The sequence below is a fragment of the Dipodomys ordii genome, unplaced genomic scaffold (assembly GCF_000151885.1).
Source record: "Dipodomys ordii isolate 6190 unplaced genomic scaffold, Dord_2.0 Scaffold8, whole genome shotgun sequence".
NCBI classification, from domain to species: domain Eukaryota; kingdom Metazoa; phylum Chordata; class Mammalia; order Rodentia; family Heteromyidae; genus Dipodomys; species Dipodomys ordii.
Window position 1 is genome coordinate 23,628,806 of NW_012267224.1, and position 27,250 is coordinate 23,656,055.

A 27,250-nucleotide genomic window follows, 5' to 3' on the forward strand; every position below is an offset into this window, starting at 1 on the left:
TTGTAGTATTTAGTAAGCAAAACAACAATTTATGACATCATGAATGCTGTGCAGTAGGATATTTTTAACCACTGCTTTTAATGTTGGCTATATTATCAGATTCCTGGTAGGTCTTTCATTTTTATGCTCATTATTGATTAGTGAAGATGTCCTGAAATACTGCTAACTAAATAAGTGCTAAAAAAAAAAAAAGATGGTAAGGTCAACCCTCACTTTTTTATAAAATTCGTTTTACTTTCCAGGGGAAAAATTTTACTAGAATAAATGCTTTCTGCTTAGACTCATCTGGTCTGAATATAATCACCACAAATGATCTGCTATTCAGTCCAGCATATCTGAATTTACATCCCAGAATCACCATTTATACACTATATAAACTTGGAAACATTTCTATACCACATCAGATGTCTTTTTCCTTATCTTTGAAGTTATGATGGAAATGGCATAAATGTAATAAAATCAATAAGTAATAAATTTAAAAATTCACACATAATAGTCAAATCAAATCCCAACCACAACCTCCCCTAAAATGTCTATATACTAATCCTGAAAATGTATTTCTTTATACAACAAAAGTAGGCTTTGCAAGTATGAATAGGAATTTCAAGAAGAGAAGATTTTTTTTCAGATTCTCTGAGTAAGCCTCATAAATTCATCCAGGTCCTTATACATAAAAATCTATGCACTCTTTGGTCATGACAGGCTAAACTCTCATCTGTTTTTAGGTGATATAGATATATATAAATAGATTGATATAGGTAGAGTAGATAGACACAGATAGATGATATAATAGATATATGAATATATCTATCTATGTCATACATTAAGTATGCAGTGTTAGCCAAACAGATCTTAGGACACTCTTCAAACACACTTCTCTAAGTGAAACTGACATCAGTCTTATAATAAACTGTTCCTCACAAGTCTTTAGAGTGCCAACAGGACTTAGCATCATCAATTTTTTCTCTCTTGTTTCTCATATTCCTTTTATACAACTCTTATAAAGTTGTACAATTACATAAGATACTATACAAAGTGCAGATTTCAAATTGAGAGGCTCTTCCATATAAAATTGAATTGTTATAGTCAAATAAATGACATAATTTGTGCAGTTGTTTAAGTTGTCATTCTTATTTGTAAGTGTGCTTTTTCCATGTGTATATAGGTGCACACATGCATATGTGTACCTGAATTTCAAGCTACTAGTGAGCCAGAACTTCCTGAACTATTTTGTCAGCAATAAGAACCATGCAACCCTCATTCACTTAATATACATGATTTGTAATTCCAGTGACTTTTAAGGTCAGTCACTATACAGTATGAACCTTAACAAATGACACTACAGTAACATCATTTCTGCTCATTCCCAAGTATCTTGGGACCACAATTCTAACTAATAGCCCATTATATTGTTCTGACCTAACCTTCAAATGTCAATAAATTGGATTATAATGTAAGCTGTTCTAAATGTCTTTGAAAGAGCAGATGGATGCTATGCTGTCACAAATCCACCTTTGGGAAATCTATCTTTAGAAGTACAGTTAATTCTTCTGTCTGTTGCTGGTTCTACCTCATACATAAATTTACTACATGCCTACAAGAGTGCTTTTTCACACATACTTTGAGTGGGAAAAGTCAGAAACAGAATTTTTTTAATTGATCTTGAAGTCCTCAATTTATGCAGTTTTGTGATATTTGACACCTTAATTACATGGGTATGATACTATGAGTCTGCTTTAGCCAATAGATGAACATTTCCAGCCCAGGCACCATTGGCTCATGCCTGTAATCCTAGCTACTCAGGAGGCTGAGATCTGAGGATTGCAGTTCAAAGCCAGCCTGAGCAGGAACATCCATTATTATTATCTCCAATAAACCACTCAGAAAACTGAAAGTGGCACTGTGGCTCAAGTGGTAGAGTGCTAGCCTTGAGCTGAAGAGCTGAGGAACAGCGCCCAGGCCCGGAGTTCAAGCCTCATAACTGCCAATAAATACATACATACATACATAATAAATGAGTACATTTCCAGGTAGATTATTAATTAATTATAGAAGTAACAACCACTGCTAGGCCATCATATTAAGCAGGAAGGACGAATGGAAACACAAGGAGCCATCATTCTTACAAACATTCTTTGTGGTGTCTCACTCAGAAGATAAAAGAGTGAAAAAGAATTCTGTATAGCACCTCTTTTTTTGTTCAATATTGTTTTGCTGAGTAGTTATTTTTTTTACAAAGAACTCGAGCTCTCATAAGCATTACAAAATCTAGAAATACCAGACTTAATTCACTACAGTCCTCTTCTCTGCTGCACAGATTTCTACTGGCTCAGGTATGGCTTGGTATCTGCTTGGATAGGTATGAATTATTATCTGCTTATAAAGGGAGACCCCGGTAGGACTCTGAAGACCCTATCTGTATTTCCATGACACTCCATCAATTCTTACTAAATAATTTGTGGAATTTTTTTTGCACCTAACCCAAGTTGGGCTAATGAAATCCTCATGGAGATTTGAAATTTGAAACAGAAAGATCACAAGATGGAAGTTATTTCTCTGAAACCAGCCATTTCCAAAAAGAGTCAAGCTACTGTCACAGTAGCTAAATCGTGATAGTTTCTCAATTGATATCAAAATAAGATTTGAGAACAGAAGAAATAAACTGACCCACACTTTGAGCACTGTAAAATATTCTAGTCATCGTCAGGCCTTTATAGTCTCCCATGATAATAGTAATCATATGTCTTATTAAGGTCTGCTGCTTATTGAATAGATTGATCATAACAGATGGCAACAGTAAATTCAGAAATTTTTTACATCTTGGGTTCTTTGATTACTCCCAACTGTGGGACCCATACACCTGAGGCATCGATTATTCATGCCTCATCTATTATTCATAGATGATGCATTATTTTTTATTTTGCAAAACCACTTTGCAAAAACAGAGCCTCCCAACTTGCAAATCAGTGACTCAGTACAAGATTTCAATCCAGCTCCTGATTTTGAAATAAAGTGGTTAAGTAACATAATACCATGTGTCTAAAAGTATGAGATATTCAGTGAGATATTCCGACTAGTGAGACATAAATGCTGTTTTTGGTATTAGTGAGACATAAATACTGTTTTTGGTATTCCTAAGGCTCTTCTACCAATGTTTGATTTATACTTGGTTTCAGAATTCATATGAGAAGACAGTTTTTAAGATGGTAATAACTAAGCTCTAGGAATTTTATTATTGTGCTAGTTGGTTTGGATAGATATAGTGTAAAATTCTTTCATCTTTGAAATTTTATCAATGTATGTATCAAACAAGAAAACTGAAAATACTGTAATACAGTTTGTATTTTTGCTTTTGTCAGTATACTCATGTTGAATTTATGTGATCACTGACTTTCTTTTATGTGGGAAAGCTAATTTCCTTTTTATACTTAACATTAATTATAACTTCACTACAAATATCCTACAAATTATATGCTACTTACTTAGTATCTAAATAACTGCAGAATATCATTATTTTTCCTATTAGTTTTATGCAATTTTCATTCAAAATTTTCTTATTTGATTAAATAAGGAGTAAATTTCCAATGAGCAAACATTTTCCCTAAATTTCAAGATAATCCTTTGATAACTTTTCTAGATACAGTTTTTGGTATCAATTGTTGGTACAAAGTTAATCTGAGAAAATATTAGTATCATTAACAAAGGCAAGCTAATTGACATAAAAATATTAAAAATAATTATTTTAAAAAAAATTATAATTAGTTTAAGCTATAGTCGAATCATCTACATTGTAATACATCCTTTGATACATTTTCATCCATGGAAGACCTCCCCAGAATACTGACTTCATATTGGTTAGCCTATGTTATTTCAAACATCAAGTAAATCTTCCTTTTTACCTATCATTAAGCATCACTACAGACCAACCATCAATGACAGCTCTTGAACAATTTGCATTGGTTCTAGAGGTGATCTCTTGGCCTAAATCCTGAGTGTATTGTTGTTGTTTATTCCGATTCAAGACAGCCCATTCTTGGTCACATAAGATTATACAACCAAGTTATTATTAAAAAATATTATTAAAAGAAGAAAATACAAAAACAAGTCTCAAAAATATGTAAGAAAGCACAAAGACAATAATATTCCTCATAAGTAAATCCCTGCTTTCAAATTTTTGTTTTATATTAGTAAGATCTGATTTTCATTTTTTCTATTTAGAGTTTATATACTTAGGTATATAGATTTGTGGGGGGGGTATGGGGGGGATCAGTCATGGGGCTTGAACTCTGGGCCTGGGCGCTGTCCCTGCACTCTTCAGCTCAAGGTGAGCGCTCTATTGCTTGAGCCACAGCACCACTTCCGGTTAGGTAGATTTTTATATGTAAGATTTCAGTATATAAGATTGCATTTTATGAAAGGTTTTCACAGAGGAAAATATTTGAAAAGCACCAATGTATCAATGTTTCTTAATTTCAGCACTACTGACATTTTAGAACAGGTTCACAAGGATGTCATGTGTTATAGAATGTTTAAGAGCATTTCTGACCTGCATCAATGAAATTTCAGCACCTAACACTTGCTCCAACATAACAATCAAAAAGTCTCCTGGGGCAGGCAGATTGTCTCAAGTGATAGAGCATCTGCCCAGAAAACATGAAGCCCTGAGCTGAAATCCCAGTGAACATAAGTGAAACATCTCCAGACATCATTTCTGGAGTAAAATTATCCTAATGACTTCTGTAGATGCATCTATGTTTCTATGTATACACATAAGATAGTATGCTTTAGTACAATGTGTATTGTATATACATACATATCACAAAACAAAATGTATACAAATACATATCTAGATGTAGTATATAAATAATACATAAAATAAACAAAAAGATGCATATAAATAATGTATTACAGTACTTACTATCTTCTGAAACTCCAAAAAAGTAGAAACAACATAAATACTCCCTGAAGATTAAGAAAATAAACTATGGTATTGCCATGGAATTGAGTATACTATAATAGTTCTCTATAGATAGATTATTGTTGACTGATAGAGAAACAAATTCAAGGTGCATTTTTAAAGAAAATAAGCAAGATATACTACAGTTTAGCTACTGTGGAATCTTTTTTCCCCTAAAAATAGATAGCTAAGCTTCTGTTTTCATAGAAATTCAAATGTTGTAACTGCTGAGGATTAAAGTAGAAAGAAAATACCAATATAGATCTTTTCAATTCTTTATTATTGCATAAGAATAGACCATTACCATTTAATTTTAAGGTGATTTTTTAAATTTGTAAATATGAATTTTATTTACTCTCAGATTCCACAGTTTAAGAAAGCATCCCACATAAGAGAAAATGCAAGGTTAATGAAAGTCTAGGATATGAAGTCACAGTTCTAGAGTTCACCATAGACCCGTAAGCTCAGTTGGAGCAAGAGAGATATCAGACTTGGTAAAACTTCTGACTCCAGAACAGTTGTGGGGGGGGGTGACTCCAGAACAGTTGTGGGGGGGAAGGGGAGAAGAAGTTCCCAGTTTCATACTATATACTTCTATCTCCAGATTCCAGAATAAATCCAAAAAAATCTCTGTATCTATTGTGATAATTACATGGCTTTATTTTGTTATCATGGTATATCACATCACTGATTTTTGTCCTTGACCTTTCTTATATTGACTTTTATTTCTTTTAGCTTGAATTCTGCTGGATGTCCATTGTGTATGCATTCTTAACATTCTAAGAATTAATACTACTTGGTCACAGCAAGTGATTCTTTTAATGAGCTACTTAATTCGGGTTTTTAATAGGTTATTTCAGATTTTTGTACCTGTGTTCATCAGGGATATTGGCCTACAGTCTCCTTTTGTTTTGCCTTTATCTGGTTTTAGACTCAGGGTCATTCTGGCCTTAAAAAGATTTTTGGAAAGTTTTCTTCTAATTTTTGGGAAAGTTTAAGAAGAGTTAGTAGTGATTCTTCTTTGATGCTTGGTAGAATTTAACCATAAAGCCATCCGTCTTGGCTTTTCGTTGCTGAAAATTTTTGATTGCAGATCCAATCTTTTGTTATTAGTATTTTCAGGCTTTTTATTATTTGTTTTTTGAAATAGTCTTGGTTGGCTATATGTTCCTAGGAATTTATCCATCTAGGTTGCTCAACTTGTTACCGTAAGCTCTCAGAAAATTTTAATGCCTTATTTCTGCCATCTGATAAACATGACTAGGATTTTACCACTCCTGTGACACCTTGTTTTGTCTCTCACCCTGTCAGGATCACAACTACAGCTGCTTGTATGATGGACCTTCGAAGATACCCTCTGGATGAGCAAAACTGCACCCTGGAGATTGAAAGTTGTGAGTGATTTTCACTGGGGAATGGGAATGAAGCTAGCTTGGTCCAATTAAATTTCACCATTTGCTGCACTGATTGTTACTGGTATATTTTTAGGTACATTTTCCTGCCAACATTTAAAGGACTTATAATTAATAATACTCTCCCTTATATCATTGGTCCAAGATCATTTCCATTAAATGACCCTCTGGACAATTAGGAAAAGTCTACTTACTTTAATTTAACAATTTGTAAACTCGTGTTTTCTTTTTCTTAAGAGTTTCTTCCAAAGCCTTCCAAGCTGCATTAATACGAGTAAAATTCTTTCATATGAAAAGATACCTAGAGAATATTTTTGGGTTCTATCACCTATTGACCTGTAAATTGTCTAAACAAAATCTGTGGCAGAAGCTGTGTGCATAATATATCTTTATCTATAAAGAGAGGCAGATGATAAATGATATGTCATGAGGCCAAACACTTAATGTTTTTCATGTCTCAGTGACTGATTTTGGTTTGGTCTCTGGGGTTGTTTTTCATTGATTGCTTTCTTAACAATGTGAGTATTTTAAACACTAAGATTTAGTTTGATTGACTGTCTTGGTGTCACTGTTTCTTACTCATAAATCTAGAGGTATTTGAACCTATTGATAGTGAATACAAGAAAGATTATTCCTTGGTTTTGAAAAGTGCAGAAATATGAAGTAGTTAATTCAGAACCTAAAGCACTTTAATTCAGATCATTTGTGTGTCATTTAATATAATGAGAACTCAACTAACTTATTTATATTATCTAATACACTACCTAAATCTAAAAATCAAGAAGGTAAAGGAAAAGTAAGGAAATTTTAAGTACATCTACAGTATCATTGATCAATAGATGTTTCTCTACCTTGTTATTAAGCATTAGCAGTGATTTTCTAATTCCATTGGATACATAGAAATTGAGATGTATCTACAGGGATATCTCTATATTTAGAAACAGTAATGTTTCTATAACGATGTAATGAACAAGAAAATTCATAACCTCTTCTTTAAAACCTTAGCTTTAAAGCTCACCATATGAAGAAGTTGGAAAACATGGAAGGGCTCAATATGAAAGTATTAATGGGACTTTGAGTTTAAATTTAAATATGATAAAATTTGAACCATAATCCTAATCATGTATTAATGATTCACAATATTTTATAAATTAAGTAAAACCTTCACTCAGAAAGTAGCTGTTATTTTTAAGATAGAATAAAAAGAGAAATCATGAATTGCTCATCTATATGAGTTACCTTTTAACACTGACTTCCTTCCATTGACTTTGTGATTTTTATCTTAACCCTTTACTTCTGGGTAGAATTATGACCTTCCATCCACTCAAATCTCAAGACTTCGCAATATTCATCATTATTTACTTAGAGGAACAATAAATTTTGAGAACTACCAGAACTGTTTCTGTTATAAATCATCATCAATTTCTCACCAAATCCTTATTTTGCTTATTATACATATTGAGTTTTCTTACAATGTAAGTTAGTGCTTTTCCTTAAGTTGGTGATTTTTCCTTAAGTAGGTGATTTTTATGTTCACTTGAAGCAAAACATCAGTCTAATGTTTTTGTAGGACAGGAAATAAAGAACTCTACACAGCCAAATAGTTCAACATAACCATAAAATAACGGGATTATACAATAGACAATAGCCAAGGCATATAACAATCATTGAAGAAATTCAGTAATATTCAGTCAATTGTCTAGTCAGAGAGGAAGTATAGTGGCTAGGTCACTAAAAATTATCTAAAATGCAAGAACACAGGCAAATATAAGGCACCGTCAAAGGGATTCCACAGTCACAGAACTACAGTCCCTAAAGGTACTTATACACAAAAGGAAAAGACCTATGCCTGAAAGAATCTGTGTAATGAGGAATATATTAAGGTAACAACTTGGGGAAAACAGGTGCCTTCTATTTGCTAATTGAGAAAACATTATGTAATACTTATATGACAAAAGTATTCTAACATTTGAGAGATGAGATGTCTGAGATTCAAAATAATAAAATAAGTTACTCAGGGAGAGAGGGAGAGGCTAGTGCTATACCAGGGATTCAAACCCAAGCCTCTACTCCCCATCACAGAATCCTGCCCTCAACAAGTAAGGAAGGGAGCAGAGTTGAAAGTAGATCTGAATAGTGGAGTGCTACCATGTTGAGTATACTATATCAAACAAAGACTCCATGTTTCTCATATCTAACTTTGCTAACTGTGACACCTGAGCTCAGAAGCTGAAGCAGAACCTAGCTCTTAGGACAATGGTCAAATGTTTAAAGTTGTGGAAGCATGGTGAAAACCAAACAGGCCTTTATTCCATTATGGAAAGAAGGAAGGAAGGGAGGGAGAGCGGGGGATCTCAGCTAACAGTATGACTACTGAGCTTTAACATTTTACTTAAAATGTATGCCTACTTAATATTGGATAAACCAACATAAAGAGATTGTAAATCTTAACATAATTCAAGTGATGATGTGACATGTGTCAACAATATGGAGACTGATGGAGAATTCTTTGTTTCTATCTAACTATATAATATGGTGCTAATTATTAACAAATACTGTGTTGAGTATACATCCATGTTTTAAGTATTAATAAAGAAATTTGGCACTGTGAAACAGTTCTATCTGAACTGGCCCTATATAGCTTTTTTTTTTTTTTGGTCAATCATGAGGCTTGAACTCTAGACCTATGCACCATCCCTGAGCTCTTCAGCTCAAGGCTAGTACTCTACCACTTGAGCCACAACGCCACTTCCGATTTTCTGGTGGTTAATTGAAGAGTCTCAGACATGGACTTTCTGGCCCCGGCTGGCTTTGAACGGTGATCCTCAGATCTCAGCCTCCTGAGTAGCTAGGATTACAAGCGTGAGCCACTGACACCCAGCTTACAATAGAGCTTTAAAGTGATTATAAATACAAACCTCTAAAGTTAGCTTGGAAATGAGAATGATAGACATTCCATCAATAAAACAACCAACAATACTTTTCTGTGGTCAATGGAAGGGAAATCTTGCCTACCTTAAAAGTTTTTGTATGTTCCTCCCATCCAAGGCAGACAACGTTTTCCTTTGAGACAAATTAAAGATGTTCTGTTTATCTTTAATGTCATCTAATCAAGGAAAATTGGAGAGGCCATAAAGGCTGGCTAAATTGAAATTTTACTTGAACTGGGAGCAGATTAACAGTTTCATAGCCCTTGGATGCCATAAAATGAGTTAATAGCATATAGGAAAATCAATCAAGGGATTAGTATAAAGAAGATTTGGAATTTGGAATCAATAAAACAATCACATAAAGGTTTGATAGTTACGAGCTTTATGAATATGCTCAGGGCTTAGGGTAACAATGATGGAGAAAGCAAGGACCTTTTACCTATTTTTCTATAGTATGAGTTATGAAACATTTACCCCAATCTCATTCTGTTACTGTCAGCAGATGGCATCACCTCTCACTGCACTCAAAAATGTAGGCATCATTCCAGGCCTAAAATCTCTATGTTCTCATCACTCTTCTAAGCTTTGTTACTCTGCACCATTTGGAGTGAACCATAATATTTCAGACAGAATCATGCCCCAATTCTTTTATAGCCTCTCCTTGTCCACTTCACTCAGGATTCCATCTCTCTCTTCTTTCTCTGGGAATTATCTCAGTCCACACATATCTTACTCTAGATCTCTCAATTCACAATCTTGCCTTTTCCACTACCTCTCTTGTTATAGTCTATAAGGCTAAAACTCATCATAGATCACTTCCACCCTATCCTGTGTCTCACTTAAGATTTTTCTTAATCTCTTTTTCTAAACTACTTGAAAGAATGGTAAATATCTGTTACCGAGCACTTCCAATTTCTCTCAAGCCATTGCAATCAAGTGTGTGCCTATCTACCACCTACCTCACTGAAATGTTCTCAGAAGTCACAAAGAACCTGTTTCATTCCATCTTTAGTCCCATGGTCCTCAAGTTTATATCACAAAATCTCTTCTGAGCCCAGATTGATGTACATAGCACTCCATTTGTCTTATCTAGTTGGATATTTTGAGGTACCTCAAATTTAATTTGTGCAAAGCTGAACTACATTTTTCCCTCCTCAATGAGTTTCTTTTCTAGCCTCCTTAATCTCTTAACCTACTAGAATTTTAGGATTAACTCTTCACATTTCCCTAACATGTACTTCTCCTATCCAATCTATTGTCCAGTACTATTCATTCTACCCACAAAACCTTTTTGTTTTCTGTACCAAGTCTTAATTCCACAATGAGTCTTGTTTAATCATTTTAAGTAGTTGTACAGCAGAGTTGCCATTTAACAAAGCAAGGGTATTTTTTAATGCAACATGCCCATGTAGGTGGCCAGTAAATCTTGACCAGACCCCCCTTCTCCATCATTCGCTCACATCTCCTCCCCACAACACTCCCCCCCACCCCCCAGCCTGGAGTCCTATCAGACACATTTCCCACTTTCTTTATTTTTTCTTTTTTTTCTTTTTTTGTCAGTCATGGGGCTTGAACTCTGGGTCTGGGTGCTGTCCCTCAGTTTTTCAGCTCAAGGCTAGCTTGAGCCACAGCTTCACTTCCAGTTTTCTAGTGGTTTATTGGAGACAAGAAGTCCCATGGTTTCCCTTATTTGCAATAACTAGTATATGTCTGAGTCAAGCAGAAAAGGTCAGATAAGTTGATGTTAGGGAAATGAACCCTAAGATATGTATTCAAATGTTTTTTTTTCTTTCATGTGATTGTTTCTAACACATTTATAAGATTATTTCTTTGTTGCTTTGTATGTCCCTTCCCCACGGTATAACCCCTGCTTTCACTGTATTTGATGTTGTTATAAATTGTGGAGGGGAAGAGAAAAAACAAATCATTTAAATAGGGATACAGGTGGACTCATTGCAACAATGAGACATACAAGTCGTTATGTCGAAAGCGAATTTTACAACTTTGGTAGGGGGGGAGGGTTGAATGGGGAAGGGGGGAGGATGGGATGGGAAGGGGAAACAAAGGAGGAGGCTACAATGCTTGATAAGAAATGTACTCATTATCTTGCCCATGTAATTGTAACCCCTCTGTACAGTATTTTCACAATAAAAAAACAACAACAAAAAAAAAAAAAAACAAGAAGAAGCTCATGGACTTTCCTGCACTTTGAAACTCGATCCTCAGATCTCAGCCTCCTGAGTAGCTAGGATTACAGGTGTGAGCCACCAGCACCCAGCTCATTTCCCACTTTCAAGATTTCTCTATTTCTTAATTTGACTTTCAAGCCCCTGTGTGATCTGGCCTCCCCCACTTTCGTATGTGGCCCTGTTCTTATTCTGACCACACACCACCACCACATATTTCTTCATTTCATGCAGACTGAGCTCTCTCTTAGCTCACAATCCTCACCACCTTTGTTCCTTCTGGTTGAAATACTTTCCCTAATGTAGTTCTTGGGGCTTTCCTCTACTTATCCTCTTCTTCCCTGTTATCCCAATAAGAAAATTCTCTGAGAATTCAATCTGAGCCAGAAAGCTTTGATTGCTCTCCTTCAAAATGCTTTGGTAGTTTTCTGTTTTTCTGGGCTCTTTGTGTTCCCCAAAACTCCTATGGTGAAACCAGATCATTAGTGTGATACCATGAGAAAGTTGGGATTTTAGATGGGGCCCTCATGTATGGAATGATTGCCCTTATAAAAGAAATCCCAGAAAGCTGACCTGCCCCTTCCATGGTAAAAGGACACAACCAGGAGGTCCCACCCATGAGCAAAAAGTGCTCCCTTGCCAGATCCGAGAATCTGCCAGGACCTTGACCTTGGATTCCTCAGACCACAGAAGGCTGGGAAATCTCTCTTGTTTATAAGCTACCCAGTCTATGGTATTTTGTTACTGCTGGAAAAGTAGGCTAGATATTCCTGTAGCACTTAGTAGTCCGTGTTTGTTTCCATATTTATTGTTTTTCACCCTGTAGAGAAGGAATCATTTATTTGGTTCATTGCCCAGTAACTAAAACCTAGCCTAGAAATGATAAATATTCAGCATACCTTTACTTAGAATGAAGATATATTAAATTTCTTAGCTCTGAACCTTTCAGGGGCCTTTGAATTTTAGAACATAAGCTTAGTTTCAACTTTCAGATTAGATTTAAAGCACAGATGTCTTATTGTAAAAAATAGCCTTTCATTTGTACAATTTCATATTCATGCTTTAAGACCATTTCATAAGCTTATGATTGTAAATATGTCAACCAAGAGCAAGAGAGAGGAAAACTTGGCATTTTTACACTTTATGAATTTTGGTAGACTGATAATCATCCAGGAACACAATGATTTTTTTTGCCTGTTGTACGTTATTCTTCTCTGCTTCCTACTTGAGTGAAAACCAAGTTAGTAAAAAAAAAAAAAATCAGTGACATCTAGTTATTTCCATAGTAGCTTTTTGTTTAAAAAATAATTTCCAGCTTGTAAAGAAGGTATTGTCCTAATCTAATAAATTTAAGGAACAATCCACTCAGTCTATCTTGTAGACCCACCATGTTGCCATTTTGTTAATTGAAATGTCTTCATAACATCAACATCATACAGAATTTCAACCGGGAGTTGTGTTGGATTGTTTCCAACATTAAATTGTTTTCTTCTCTGCAAAAATAATAGGTGCTAAGAAATAATGTATTTACCTAACACAATGAAGACTAACCTAACTGTGGAAATTTTCTTTAGAAAATATAATGTTTGTAGAATTCAAATATTAAGTCTTATGTATGTGATGTGTTCCAATAATAGCTGGAAATGGAATAAAATATAAATACAATGTCTGAATATAAATGAGACATAGCTATAAAAGTCCACCTTTCTTAACTGCATTTAATTTTTAAAGCTAAGATAATTTTATGCAAGGGCGGAAGACCAAAATATCTAGGAAGAAAAAAGTTAGGGACATAAGAATCAATTCTGAATATTTTAAACATTGATATAAAATGAAAGCTTACATTCAGATATACTCAGTGCATTTTGATTCTCTAGAGAAATAAACCCACACTGGGAGACAGAAACAGAGAGGCACAAAGAGGAGAGACTGAGGCAGATATAAATAGATTTTTTTGTTCAGTCCTAGGACTTGAACTCAGGGCCTAGGTGTCTCTGAACCTCTTGGTGCCCAAGGCTAGCTCAAGCTGTGGCTTGAGCCACAGCGCCACTTCTGACTTTTTTTGAGTAGTTCATTGGAAATAAGAATCTTACAGAATTTTTTGCCCAGGCTGGCTTCAAACCATGATCCTCAGATCTCAGCCTCCTTGGTAGGCAGGATTACAGGCATGAGCCATCAGCATCCAGCTTAAATAGATTTATTATAAGGAATTAAATAGTATAATTATGAAAGCTGACAATTCCCCAGAACTTCAGAGTGAGTCAGCAAGCTGGAGAACCAAAGGCAAATATCAGTGTCAGTATGAAGTCTTAAGAATCAAGAGAGCTGATGGTGTAGCTCCAACTAAAGGCTAACAGACAAGAGACCCAAGAAGAGATGAAGTGTCAACTCAAGTCCAAAGGCAGGGAAAAATAAAGCTAATGTCCCAGTTTGAAGGTAAACAGGAGAATTCCCATGTAGGTGAAGGAAGGTGGGTATCTGTCTTTTACTTCTTTTCAGACCTTCAGTAAGTTGGATGAGGTCTATCCCCATTGGGGAAGCAACATGGATTTCCTTATTTAACCAAAATCCCACAGGGTAATGGTTGACCACAGATCTTGGGAATGTCATAACCCTCAAGCTGGCATTAAGCATCCCACACAGAGTCCTTGACTTGATTTCTTTCACTTCAATTCAATTAGCTTTTGGGGGGTAGGAGGCAAAACCAAGGTTTAAACTCAAGGCCTCTCACTTGTTCAGCTGCTATAGCTGATGTTCTACCACTTGAGCCATGACTCTGGTCTGACTTTTTGCTAGCCATTGTTGGACCTTCAGAGTTTTCTTCATGGGCTGGCCTAAAACTGCCATTTCCCAGGTCTAAGCCTCTTGAGCAACTATCATTATAGATATGAGCCACCCACACTTGCTTAGCGTGCCTTCTGTGATGATTCTTTGTGGTTCTGTGTGATATCATGCAGGTAATACAACAGCAAGCGGAAAGATGGTGAGCACAAGTTTTCCATAACAGGAAAACAGATAGAATTTAAGCAAAATAATCTCAAATGAGCGTCCGTGTCTATTCGTGAAGTAAATCTCTATTAAAGAAAGAGTTGCTTTTCCCATCAGGACTCTGCCACTAATTAGAAATGGACACCTACCAGCAATAATGTCAAAGCTCCTCTCACTGAGGAGTGAAAGGACAGTTTCATTTTATTAATCTTCAACTTCTCTTTAGTCCTCAAATCTAGAACTCTTGGAGTTTATTCACCACTATATTATTTTATATGACTGCCTAAAATATTAGCACTAAAATGATTCTTATTGACAAAGAAAAGTTGGATATAGAAAAAAAAAGAAGTTATGAATACATGAACATATAAATACCCTCAAGAAAAAGTATAAAAAAATAAGACAATTACAAGCAAAAGCCTTTGAACCATTCTTAATTTTACTGCTGCCTGCCAAATCATTAATAATTCTGATCTGAAATAATTTAAAAATAGCATCTACAACAGGCAGCATACGTTCTATTCATGGCTGCTAAACACCAAAAATAACAGAAGCAAATTGAACTTCATGAATGATTCATGGTTTCCTTTGCTTTATGTCCCCATTGTCAGGGAAATTAGCAGCATTGGCTATCTTCTTAGATAAATTTGATTTTATCATATTCAGTAGACTACTTAATGAAAATGAATATTTCAAATTTATGTTCATAGAAATGTTAATGAATTTTAGTGCCTGTAGCTTTTTTGATGAGCAGAGGGGTGGGTGTAGGAAGGGAATATTTTCTGAATTAATTAAACCCTTTTCCCAGCCTGCTTCTTTGAAACTGAAAAGGCTCTCTCTCTTTCTCGTTCTCTCTCTCCCTCCTTCTCTCTCTCTCTTTCTCTCTCTCTTTCTCTTTCTCTCTGTAAACTCTCTGATCTTTTACAAGTTATAAAATAAAAAAAGCCATAGGGAAATGGAGTTCCTTTTATGCAAATTAGTTTTGCAATCAACTTGACTATAAAGTTAGCCTCATAGTGGCTCACTTGTATTCTATAAATAGTTTATTGTCTGTGCATGAGAAGCAATACCTCTGATTCCAAGATTTAGATTTATGCAAGGTTCTTTTTTTCTTAGTGGTAGGGAAAAATGATGATTTTGCTACTATATTCCTAAGGAGAATTGGGAAATAGAGCTCACTGTTTTATCTGAAAGTTTCAAGGATTAATGTTTAAAGACACATTTTATAGTGAAACTGATCTTATATTACTAAACACCCTTCTGAACTGAGGGCTTTGATCACTTGAAGCCCAAACTAGGTAATAATGATAGTTAATTAGCTAACAATGAATGTTAATATTTATTGATTATGTACAGGTACTTTACATAGCTGTCCATTCAATTCTCATCCTATAGGGGTAAATTATAACATTAAATTAGTAATTTGCCTCAAGTCGTGAAATTGTTATAGTTTCAATAGGACTTGAAATTAAGACAATCTTATTTTTAAATTCTTTTTAAGTATTTAAAAAATTCATAACTATATAGGTGATGTATGGAGGAGTTACAGTTTCATAAGTCGGGTAATAATACTATAACTTCTTAAGAAAACTATTTCTCTCTGCTATCTTCATAAAATTCCCCCTTCTCTAGGCTATTCACTATATACGAATTTTATGATTTTTTTAGGGTACTCCAGGCAAAAAGCACACATCTGTGAACAAAGCTGGTTTCAGTTTATTTTTCTCTTTACTTCATCTGTCCAAGTTCAGTTCTTCAGTGAGTTTTTGTATTCTGACATTCACACCAGATAACCTGAATACTGGCTTAGTTTAAGAATAGTCATTTATTTTACAAGATCATTTCTATTCAGGCTACAAATCACACCATGGTGAGAAATCTTTCTTCTATAGGGCCCCAAATTAGCATAGTGCTGGGTTTAGCTGCTACAATCATCCTACAGTTTCAAAGTTCACTCTTTATTAATCATTGGTATACATGAGCATCAATCTTAGAAATGGGCAGATCGTTATGAGGGATCTTGATTCAGATTGTCCTATGAACCTCATCTACTCAGGATCATGAGACCATCGATAAAATTTCATTTTTGCTGAGGTGTCAATCTCTATAGTTAACTTGCTTTATTCTTATCTTTAAGACCAAAGATGTTAAAAGAGAGATTTTTCAAAAATATTGGGACTGTCATCTTACCATGGAGCAGTAACATAAGAATTTATGGAAGGTAGGTCGGGGCATGAGCATTTTAAGCTTCCCAGGAAACCTCAACAGCCAAGTGTAATAGTCTGTTTGAAAGCTGCTAGCCTTTGATTTTCTGCTCCTTTAAAAAAAAAAAAAACTTCCTTCTAGTAGAGCAAGTTTTCTAAAGGGGAAGCAGAATAGAAATATAAAATAAGTGACGAAAGAAAGCAAAGAACAGAAAATAAATATAATTTTAAAAGAAAAAAATCATTGAAATAATCAAAGGATTCTGTGATTTAACTAGACAATCATCTATATGATAGATATAATCCTATATATAGCCATTTATTTTCTAAATCGTTTCTATTCATGCTGCAAATCATACCATGGTGAAAACCTTCCTTCTATAAGGCCCCCAGATTAACATAGTGCTTGGTTTAGCTAATACATATATAATGTATTACTAATATATTATATATATTACCTATATATATTACTAATATACATAATTATATACCTATCATATATATAATATCTATCACATATAATCATATAGCTATATATAATAAATAACATATATGTAAATATATAATATAACATATATATGATGTATATAATTATATATATAAATATATCCAAGATGCTACTGTATTTTAAAAGCAGGTAGATAGGCAGGCAGGCAGATAGAGAGAGAAGATTTATGAGTATGACATATAGATTAATAAGATACATAATATAAATGTCATCATGAGATTAATTTGTATAATGAATGATGCTCTGAGAAGGGAGAATTAGCTATTCATGAGACAGAGACATTTGCTACATTAGTGACATTCCCATAACAAAATGCTAGTTACAAGTTACATTTGAACAAACAAGCGACAACAGGTTTTACAGAAATAGTGTATCAAACTGAGAGCAGGGACATTCTTGTGTTTTTCAAGCCCCCAATATAATGTCAGGCCAACTTCTGCATTAATCTTTAATCCCCCACACTGTGTTTGATCTACCCACATTCAACTATGTCAAAAGATAGACTTCTCACAGAGCTCCCTCTTGATTTCATGTTGAATGTATTCCTAGTACCTATATTCTGTAGATCTACAATTCAGACCACAAAATTCACTGACGAGAGCCAAAGGTTGCTGGCTTAGAAACCAGAACAGAAAGCTATCAATAATCGCATAGTTCCTTGTAGTGTTTGTTGCAGATCACATGGCAACCAGAAAGTTGTTAATGCAGATTCTGGCTCAGTGAGTCGGATAGGTCCCTGAAAGACTATTTTCAACACAAAGTGATGCTGATGCTGATGCTATTGCTCCGTAGACCATGCTTTGAGTTGTAAGAATCAAACCACACACACACACACACACACACCCCTCTACTGTGTGGTCTCACTTGTTTCTTAATCTTCTTTCCAAGACTGTTTACTCCCTACTGTGCCTTACATTATTAGCCCAAAGTCTTTGTTACACTGGTTGCTCAGCAGTTAATTCTAGAGATTCTGAGTTTTAAATTAGCTGGGACAGAAAAGTCATTTAGGGTGACCTGAATAACAAGCAAACACTGAAATCTGATCAGCTCAGGTTTTGTTAAGGACCTTGGGCGAGGGGCTTACTTTCTCATATGTAGATGATTCTCAGAAATGTAGCACACCACTACTCCTCTGAAAGCCACTTTAAAGATAATATTTGGCTGGGCCGTTTATACAGAGAACAGACTTAATTTTAATAAAGAAGAATACTCTGCTTTATTTTCCTTTATGTCCAAAAACTAAGGGTGTGTACGTATGTGTGTGTGAACAAATCAGAAGGTTATACCTCAGCTTTCTAGAGGCTTGGTATTTCCTGAGTCATTTATTTTAACCATTCTTGATGTGAATCTTTCTCAAGAGAGAGTTCTAAGATGATTCATCCACTTTTGATGACTCAGGGTCATAGCTGTAAACATTGCTCACAGTGTGTTAATGTTCTTGCTTTGTAGGAAACAAGAGCAGATGAAAGAGAATTGTACTCATACCCATCCTTACCTTACAATCTACATTTTCTAAGTGTCTTCCTGGTTTGGGGGGGGAAGGGTGATGAGTTATCATTGTGCATAATTAATGCTTCTGGAGCAAAAAGTTCCCTCTCCACCTCTCGTTGATCAGGTATTTTTTTCACAGCTCAAGACACAGGTGATTTTGTGGCACTGTTCTCATCTTAAGTAATGTAATCCTTTTACCAGAGTCAAGTAATCATTCTCTCTCTCGAGATCTGTCAGCTTCAGAGTCTCAGTTGTCAACTGCATCTGACTGTCCACCTCCTCATCACCTTCCTCCACCTAACTGCAGTGATGATGGACTTTCGTGGCCACCAGCATTTCCCTCAATACCCACTTAACTGAATTCTGGGTGCTTCTCTATGTGTGCCTCTATTCTTGTTGTTGTTGCTAGGGTTTATCTCTTGCTTTTCGAATTTGTATAAACAATATATGCCCAACTTGTGTCTTACTCTTTTAAAAGGAACATAGTTGCATAATAATCCTCTGACTTTAGACTGGGTGTATTTGGAAGTGCTTCCCCCTCATCCAAGAAATGCAGAACGATACCCTCCCTGTTGTTCCTCCTGATCCTTACTTCCACCCTTTAATCTAGAAACATAATAAAAGGAACCAAGCTTGAATCTTCTAACTTTTCAATTTCCTGACCATTCTTTTTAGTTAGAATAATGTTAAATTTTCTTCCTAGGTTCCATGAAATTGAAAAGTATTCTTCTACCAATTTGACATCATACAATGCTGTAACACTGCTTCAAATTTCATTTTAAAGACAATCTAATACATATGAAATGTTTAAAAAAATTAATATTTGGTTTCACTTAACGCTAGGTAGTAACAATAATGATATTATGAGAACATTAGTATGAATAATATTAAGAGAAGTGATAGATAATCCATAGCAAACGCTGAAAACATGACATTCTGAAATAAGATGCCTCAGATATCACATTCATGTACCAAAACTTAGACTATGAAAAAGGCAATCCAAGGCATATCAAGGTGAATTGTATGCTGAATGCATTTGAAGTATAAACACCAGGTTTAAATACAGCTCAGATGAAGTAGAACACCAGCTCTGAAGTATACATCACTCCCGCTGAATTCATATGTGATCATCTTTTAATGGGGAGTTCTGTTGTGGGAATTTCATATATCATGAGGTTTTTCACAGTAAAACCTCTCAGGAAATGCTACAGGTCAAGAGCATATCAGCTTTTCTCCTTTCTTCCTTTCTTCCTTTCTTCATCTTTCTTTATCTTTATTGGCAATTTGAACATAAGGCTTTGTGACACTTAGGCATGTATTACTACGTGAGCCACAACTCCAGCCTTCGTATCAGTTTCTAACATTTTAAATTTATATAGATATTAAGTAGATAATAGGTTTAGAATGGAAAGCCTAAGTCCAGAGTTGAGGAGAGTTCAAATCTGGACATACAAATTCCAAAGTCATATGATTATAGCTGTAATTTAAAATCCATGAATCTCTATTACAACCCCAACATTGGACTTTCAGAAGTCCAACTGCTAAACTTTGTCAATGTCATGAGATTGGAAAAAGAAAAATGTGGGAGAACTGGTATGTATAAATGAATGAAGTAAGAGCTCACTTGATCTGAACTATGGCTTTATCAGCAAGTGTCATGATGGTTTCCATTTCACCAATGAATAAATCACAACACAGTGGCATTATCTCATTTGTCCCTATTCCTTTTGGGTAAGCAGTTGATTCAAGTCAACAAAAAGTACTACAGTGAAGCTGTAGGAATTCTAGAAGAAAAACTATAAACCAAGGTAAAAAAAAAATCCCAGAAAAAGAAGCAAATGCACCTCATATACCAAATTATATAAGATTACTGCCAATTGGATTTAGCAGGCTGGAGTGAAATTCTAAGTGTAATGGACGCATGAAGAGAAAGAGGTAGTACAAACAGCAAATAGTAAACTCCAGTGAATTTTCTTGGGGAAAAGTAAAATTGTGTGACAGAAATAGTGTACAGAAAAATCTTTTGTTTCCTCCTTTGAAGTTGGAAGCAATAAGAGCATGATTGTATTCTGGTGTGAATAATCAGGTGACAAACAGGAAATTGGAATGCAAGAGAGGAAAATCTTGCTGATACAGAGATTAGCCGAATGGGGCAGAGAAGATGTAGTGGAAAGTCAATTATAAGAAGAGATCACACTGTTCTCCTAGACTAGCAAGAGAGAAGGTATTATGTTCATAAGTAAAAAAGTATGATGACATGCTGTGGAAACTTTCCTCTGTTTTTGTTCTATGATTTACTAAAGCAGAAATAAAGGTTATTATATCGTGAACCAATGAGTATGTTTATTTAGGTAGCAATAGATTCGGAGAAAGTGAAATGTATTGGGAAGCCTGGATGTATACAGATACATACATACAATCTAGCAAAGAGTATAAGGAAAAGGAGATGGGTATAAAAAAAAGTAAGTGTTTACAATGCATAGCCATGAGATTGAAGATAGTCTAGGAAAGTTATGGCACTTGTGAGGGAGATGAGAGACAGACCAAAAGTGGTCAAATTGAAAGTCATCACCATAAGGAAATAGTTATTTGGGTCCAAATACTACATATAATTAGTTAGAAAGATAGGAAAAGGAGGTTAAAGGCTAATGTGTATGAAATTTTTATTATGGAGGTGATACAGTTACAGGCCATAGTAAAGTTTAGAAATGGAAATGATTTGCTGAGATAAAAATGGAAGGAATCATTGCAATTAGTCAAGTCATGTAAAGTCTTGGGTGTATAAAAGTAATCTAGCATAGCTAGACTCATAAAGACAAGAACAGGAGGGTGAAATAGAAGGTAAACAGGCAAATGGAGGAGATTTACCCTTGGCCTGGCAGACCACAATAGCAATCACATGAAATGAAATTAAAATTTAGGGGATTTTAGGAATGAAGAAGAAAAATCTAAGTCACATGTCACTTACTGCAAGTCTCAGGGTATAGGAGTAAAAGCAGTGAGCACTTGAGAAGGCTGTTTTGGAGAGCAAGAATGTGATAAGAGCACGAAATGAGATTCAGAACATTGAGGAGGGAGAGGAAGAGGGATTTGCTTTTGATGATCTGTGATTTTCTTTGGGCCGATTGGATTGGAATCATGGGAGGCTGAGAGGCAGAGACATGATAGAAACATGGCCTGGAACCATGGCTTGTTACTCAGAAATGCCATCACAGGTCTCCGTGAAGGAAAGGGCAGTCAGCTATTGACTTCTCCTTGGTGCTAAAAAGCACCAGCTACTACAGTTGTGAGGGCTCCTTTTCTTCGGTTCTGTCATGCTTGTCATCACTCTGCTCGTTGCCATAGCTGCTGTCAATGTTGCCACCACTCTCCCCTCATCAGTTCTCACCATTTTCTTCTCTATTTCTTGGCTTTCACTTAAAAAGCTGATCTTTATATCGCCAACCAATCAAAGCCCTCTTCTCCTTTGCTGTAGACTTGACTGATGGTGGCGTGCTGGGAATATCTACTCATCACTTTCTTCTGGTTCTGTTAGTCTATTTCTGGATTCTCAAAGGTTTCAGATTTTTCATCCAACGAGTGTGTTATACATGTAGCACTCACGATGCTGCCAGTACTGCAGTACTTTTTAGATGACAAGATAACTACGGCCTGGGTTCTCAAAGACCACATGCATCAAGGCCATTCAAGTTTTGGAAAATTAGAAATTAGATCGTTGAGCAGCAACTGGAGAAATATTCTGCTGATATTTTAACTTTACATTAAATTCCCTTACACTTTTGTAGTCAGATTCATAGGCCAGTGACTCGATTCCACTCAGATTAATGTGAGACCACTTGAAAAGATGTTGGAGATGCATTTATCTCCCTATCATTGGCAGCTCAAACACAGATATTGGTGTGAGTCTGTTCCTGAGCTAAACAGACAAATATCAGCATGCTTTTCTGCATTCTATAAAACACCAGGCAGATGGTTGCTGGGTCTGTTTGACAGATAAGAAAGTGACAGGACAAAAGAATTGGTCCCATAGTTCCTCTTTCCAAGGTATTATTTAATAACTATGACCCCTATTCAAAATTAGATACATTTTTCATTTCATTAAGGAAGATAATAGGAAGAATCCATCCTTTGTCACACTTTTTTTAACTATCCATAAATTTAACAATTCAATCTCTACCTAATAGTTTAGAGAATATACCAAAACAGAGCTTAACTAGCAATCAATATTATTAATATACTTGCTAGTGTTATTGTTATCGCTAAAGATTCCAACATACCAAACTTTATTCATTCACCAAATTGCTAGCCTTTATTATGTAAAAATGTTCTAGGCAAAATAAGTTCCCCCTGACAATTACACCTATTTTGAGGAGAATATAAAATAATAAAAGAAATCTCTGGTTAAAATAGAATCCAGGAGTGATAAAGAAAATTTGTGGGAAGTGGTGCTGTGGCTCAAGTGGTAAAGTGCTAACCTTGAGCAAAAGAAGCTCAGAGAAAGTACCCAGGCCCTGAATTCAAGCCCCATGACTGGTTAAAAAAAAAAAAAAGAAAGAAAAAGAAAGGAAAAGAAAAAGAGAAAAGTTGTGTAAACAGATCAAGAAGTAAGTGAGATGCCTCCTATCTTTTGTAGAATGAGATGGAGATTCAGTATCCATTCTACCCCTATTCTTTCAGTGGATCAACAGCTTACTACCTGTTGTTTAGCAATTCTTCTACATGCAAGTTTGCTTCCAAGTAATCAGATTTAACCTCAATGCCATTGAACCTCCTAGAATTGAACTGTCCTCTTTCTCTACAATGGAGTTAGCCTAAGTTTTTAGGTGGTTAATAAGAGTCTCAGACTACTTTCCTGCCTGAGCTAGTTTCTAACCATTATCCACAGATCTCAGCTTCCTGGGTAGCTAGGATTACAGGCATGAGCTACTAATGCCAGCTTTGTTCTTTTTTGTTGGTGGTGGTGGTGGTGGTGGTCATGGTGATGGTGGTCGTGGTGGTGGTGGTGGTCATGGGGCTTGAACTCTAGTCTTGGACGCTGTCACTGTGCTCTTCAGCTCAAGGTGAACGCTCTACCGCTTGAGGCACAGTGGCACTTCTGGTTTTCTAGTGGTTTATTGGAGATAAGAGTCTCACGGACTTTCCTGTCTGGGCTGGCTTTGAACCGTGATCCTCAGATCTCAGCCTCCTGAGTAGCTAGGATTACAGGCGTGAGCTACCAGTGCCCAGCAGCTTTGTTCTTTTCTTTCTTTCTTTCTTTCTTTCTTTCTTTCTTTCTTTCTTTCTTTCTTTCTTTCATTCTTTCTTTCTTTCTTTCTTTTTTCGGTGGTTAATTGGAAATAAGAATCTTATACATTTTCCTGCCCAAGCTGTTTTTGAACTTCAATCCTCCCATCTCATCCTTCTAAATAGCTAAGGATACAGGTGTGTGCCACTGGCACCTGGCTGCCATGTAGGTTGCTTTGTATGTCCCTCCCCCACAGTATAACCCCTGTTTTAATGCTGGTATACTTTGTGGAGGGGAAGGGAAAAAACAAATTGTTTAAATAGGGATACAGTGGACCCATTGCAACAATGAAATGTACAAGACATTATGTCGAAAAACGAACTTGGGGTGGGGGAGGCGTTTAAGATGGGATGGGATGGGAAGGGTAAACAAAGGAGGAAGCAACAATGCTTGATAAGAAATGTACTCATTACCTTGCCCATGTACGGTATTTTTACAATAAAAAAAGAAGATCTTAGGACCAGATAGAACAAAGATTACTTAGGTCAACTCCATTGTAGAGAAAGAGGAAAGTTCAATCCTGTAAGGCTCAATGGCATTGAGGTTAAATCTGATTACTTGGAAGCAAACTTGTATGTAGAAGAATTGCTAAACAACAGTTAGTAAGCTGTTGATCCACTGAAAGAATAGAGGTAGAATGGATACTGAATCTTCATCTCATTCTACAAAAGATAGGAGGCATCTCTCTCTCTCTCACACACACACACACACACACAAAATGTGGACAGTTCAAAAAAATAAGCATACGGCATTGTGTTAAGACCTATGGATAGAGAAATAACAAAGCCAGATCTTTTACTACTGAAAGAAATGGACTTCCAATTTATCTCTGAAGTAAAGGAAACACATCCCATTGTTAGGATTCAAACTGTCCATAAAACAAAATCTTAAGTTGCTATTCAAAAGACGTACAGGTTTTTTTTTTCTATTGAGGCATAGATATTATTTCTCCAGCAGATTCTCAGAAAGAAGTCTCTAGGTTTCATGAAACTATTTTTTCAGCAAAAGAAATTCTATGGGATGAAAATATGAAGTCACTGGAAGACCCCAATAATTGATGGTCTGTCTTGATTGAAAGGTATAATTCAGGATACTCAATTGCACCAGTGCTCAATTATTGTATTCTAAACATTATGGATGACAATGCAGAAAACAAGGAGATGGACTTTGGGATATTTGGTAAAAGTCACAGTATGGCTAGTTAGCTGCTCTACTAGCTTGGGTAATCAAACAAGCAGGAATAACATTAAGGGCAGGGTCTGAAAATGTATGTGCCAAACTGAGCCATTTTTAAAAATCTTGATATAAGACTGAGTAACAAGGTTAAACATCTCACACACACACACACACACACACACACACACACTTAAAAAAATGAATCTAAACAGCCTGGTGAAAGAGGTTAGAGAATTTAACAATGGTTTCCTGTAATGCATCTTGAACTTGGACAGGCAGAAAGCAAAACGTTTAGACTATAAAAAAAAGATATACAATGGAATTCTATGCCTCCGTTCAGAAAGAATGACATTGTCCCATTTGTTATGAAATGGAAAGACTTGGAAAAAATTATATTAAGTGAAGTAAGCCAGGCCCAAAGAAGCATAGGTCCCATGGTTTCCCTTATTTGCAATATCTAGTAGATGTCTGAGTCAAGCAGAAAAGGTCAGATAAGTTGAACCCTAAGATATGTATTCAAATGTTTTTTTTTCTTTCATGAGATTGTTTCTAACACATTTATAAGATTATTTCTTTGTTGCTTTGTATGTCCCTCCCCCACAGTAAAACCCCTGCTTTCACTGTATTTGATGTTGGTATAATTTGTGGAGGGGAAGGGAAAAAACAAATCGTTTAAATAGGGATACAGGTGGACCCATTGCAACAATGAGATGTACAAGTCGTTATGTCGAAACGAACTTTACAACTTTGGTGGGGGAAGGAGGAGGGTTGTGGGGGAGGATGGGAAGGGAAGGGGAAACAAAGGAGGAGGCTACAATGCTTGATAAGAAATGCAGGCATTATCCTGCCCATGTAATTGTAACCCCTCTGTACAGTATGTCCACAAAAAATAAAATAAAATAAAATGAAAAAAAAAGAAATGTACTCATCTTGCTCGTGTAATTGTAACCCCACTGAACAGTATTTTCACAATAAAAAAAAGATATACTTTACTGTATCAGGAAACAAAAGGACTAGAGAAAGTAAGTGACTTGGGTGGGTCTGCATTTAGAATTTAAAATGCAGTCACAATGGACCAAATCTAAACACAATTCAGCTTGACCCATTTTTATGGAAATATGGCCAGTAGGATGCTCTTTAATTCACTATGACAGCGCTGGTTTGATAGAATTTCAGGCCAATGAATTCAGTAAGTGGATTTGTTTTGATGACCTTTGCTAATTTGTTGAATGCCATGAAAATCCCCTGCCGACTTTCTAACAGTTCCAAAGCTAAAAATAATGACCTCACTGAGGGCTCTGTCAGCTGCTCTGATTCAGAGGATGGCTGAGAATGACTGATGGACTTGGTTTCAAAACAAAGGCTCTATATGTCTAGCCTGTCACTTCTATGTATCAGAAAATGGTGTCTGTACTTAGGAGGGTCAAGAAATAATGTCTCCTATTATCAGAAAAAAAGTTATAATTATATTGTTAATTAATTATCAACTGACTCTATTTCTTGTGATTTACATTCATTAGGTATTTCATTTTTTCTACAACCTATCCATGAAATTGAAAAGTATCATTAGCCTCTAGGAGTAAGATCACAGGCTCAGAAAATTTAAGTAACTTGGTCCAAGGTACATGGCTAATTAAGATCAAAGACCCTGAACCCATGACTCTGTGACTCAAATGCTAGTGTCATGAACTTCTATGTCATATACATTCTCAGTTGTAAGGGATGTTGTAGATTCTATTGCTCAAGTATTCTAATACATAAGCACAATGAAGAAAAGAAACTCCTAGGGAAGAAATCATGAAATTTGAAGGCAAATGGAAAACCTGAGGGATCAATAACCTAATCCTCTAATTCTAAATATAAGATGTCAAAGGTTGATACAAAAGGTATGCAGTACAGAGTCCTGTACTTGTTAACAAGGAATTAAGTTGTCTGACCTACAACACCACATCTTTCACCACATGCCCCTGAGGTCTGGAGTTAGCTAACAATTAGTCACACAGTACAATATGAATTATGATATCTTCTATTGTTGTAATAATATACTTTATATTGCACATAATATATATTATATAACACAATATATTATATATAATGGTATATAATATATACAC

At 35.6% G+C, this 27,250-nt stretch overlaps 1 protein-coding gene across 3 annotated transcripts in view; it reads left to right on the forward strand.

The window, feature by feature from the left end:
• The window catches only part of Gabrb1 (gamma-aminobutyric acid (GABA) A receptor, beta 1), a 296,173-nt gene that overhangs the window by 214,909 nt on the left and 54,014 nt on the right, over positions 1 to 27,250 (forward strand). For all 3 annotated transcript variants that reach the window (XM_013008958.1, XM_013008959.1, XM_013008960.1), the window contains one exon: positions 6,269 to 6,351. In XM_013008958.1, coding sequence (XP_012864412.1) covers positions 6,269 to 6,351 — 83 coding nt within the window. The remainder of the gene's footprint in view (positions 1 to 6,268; positions 6,352 to 27,250) is intronic.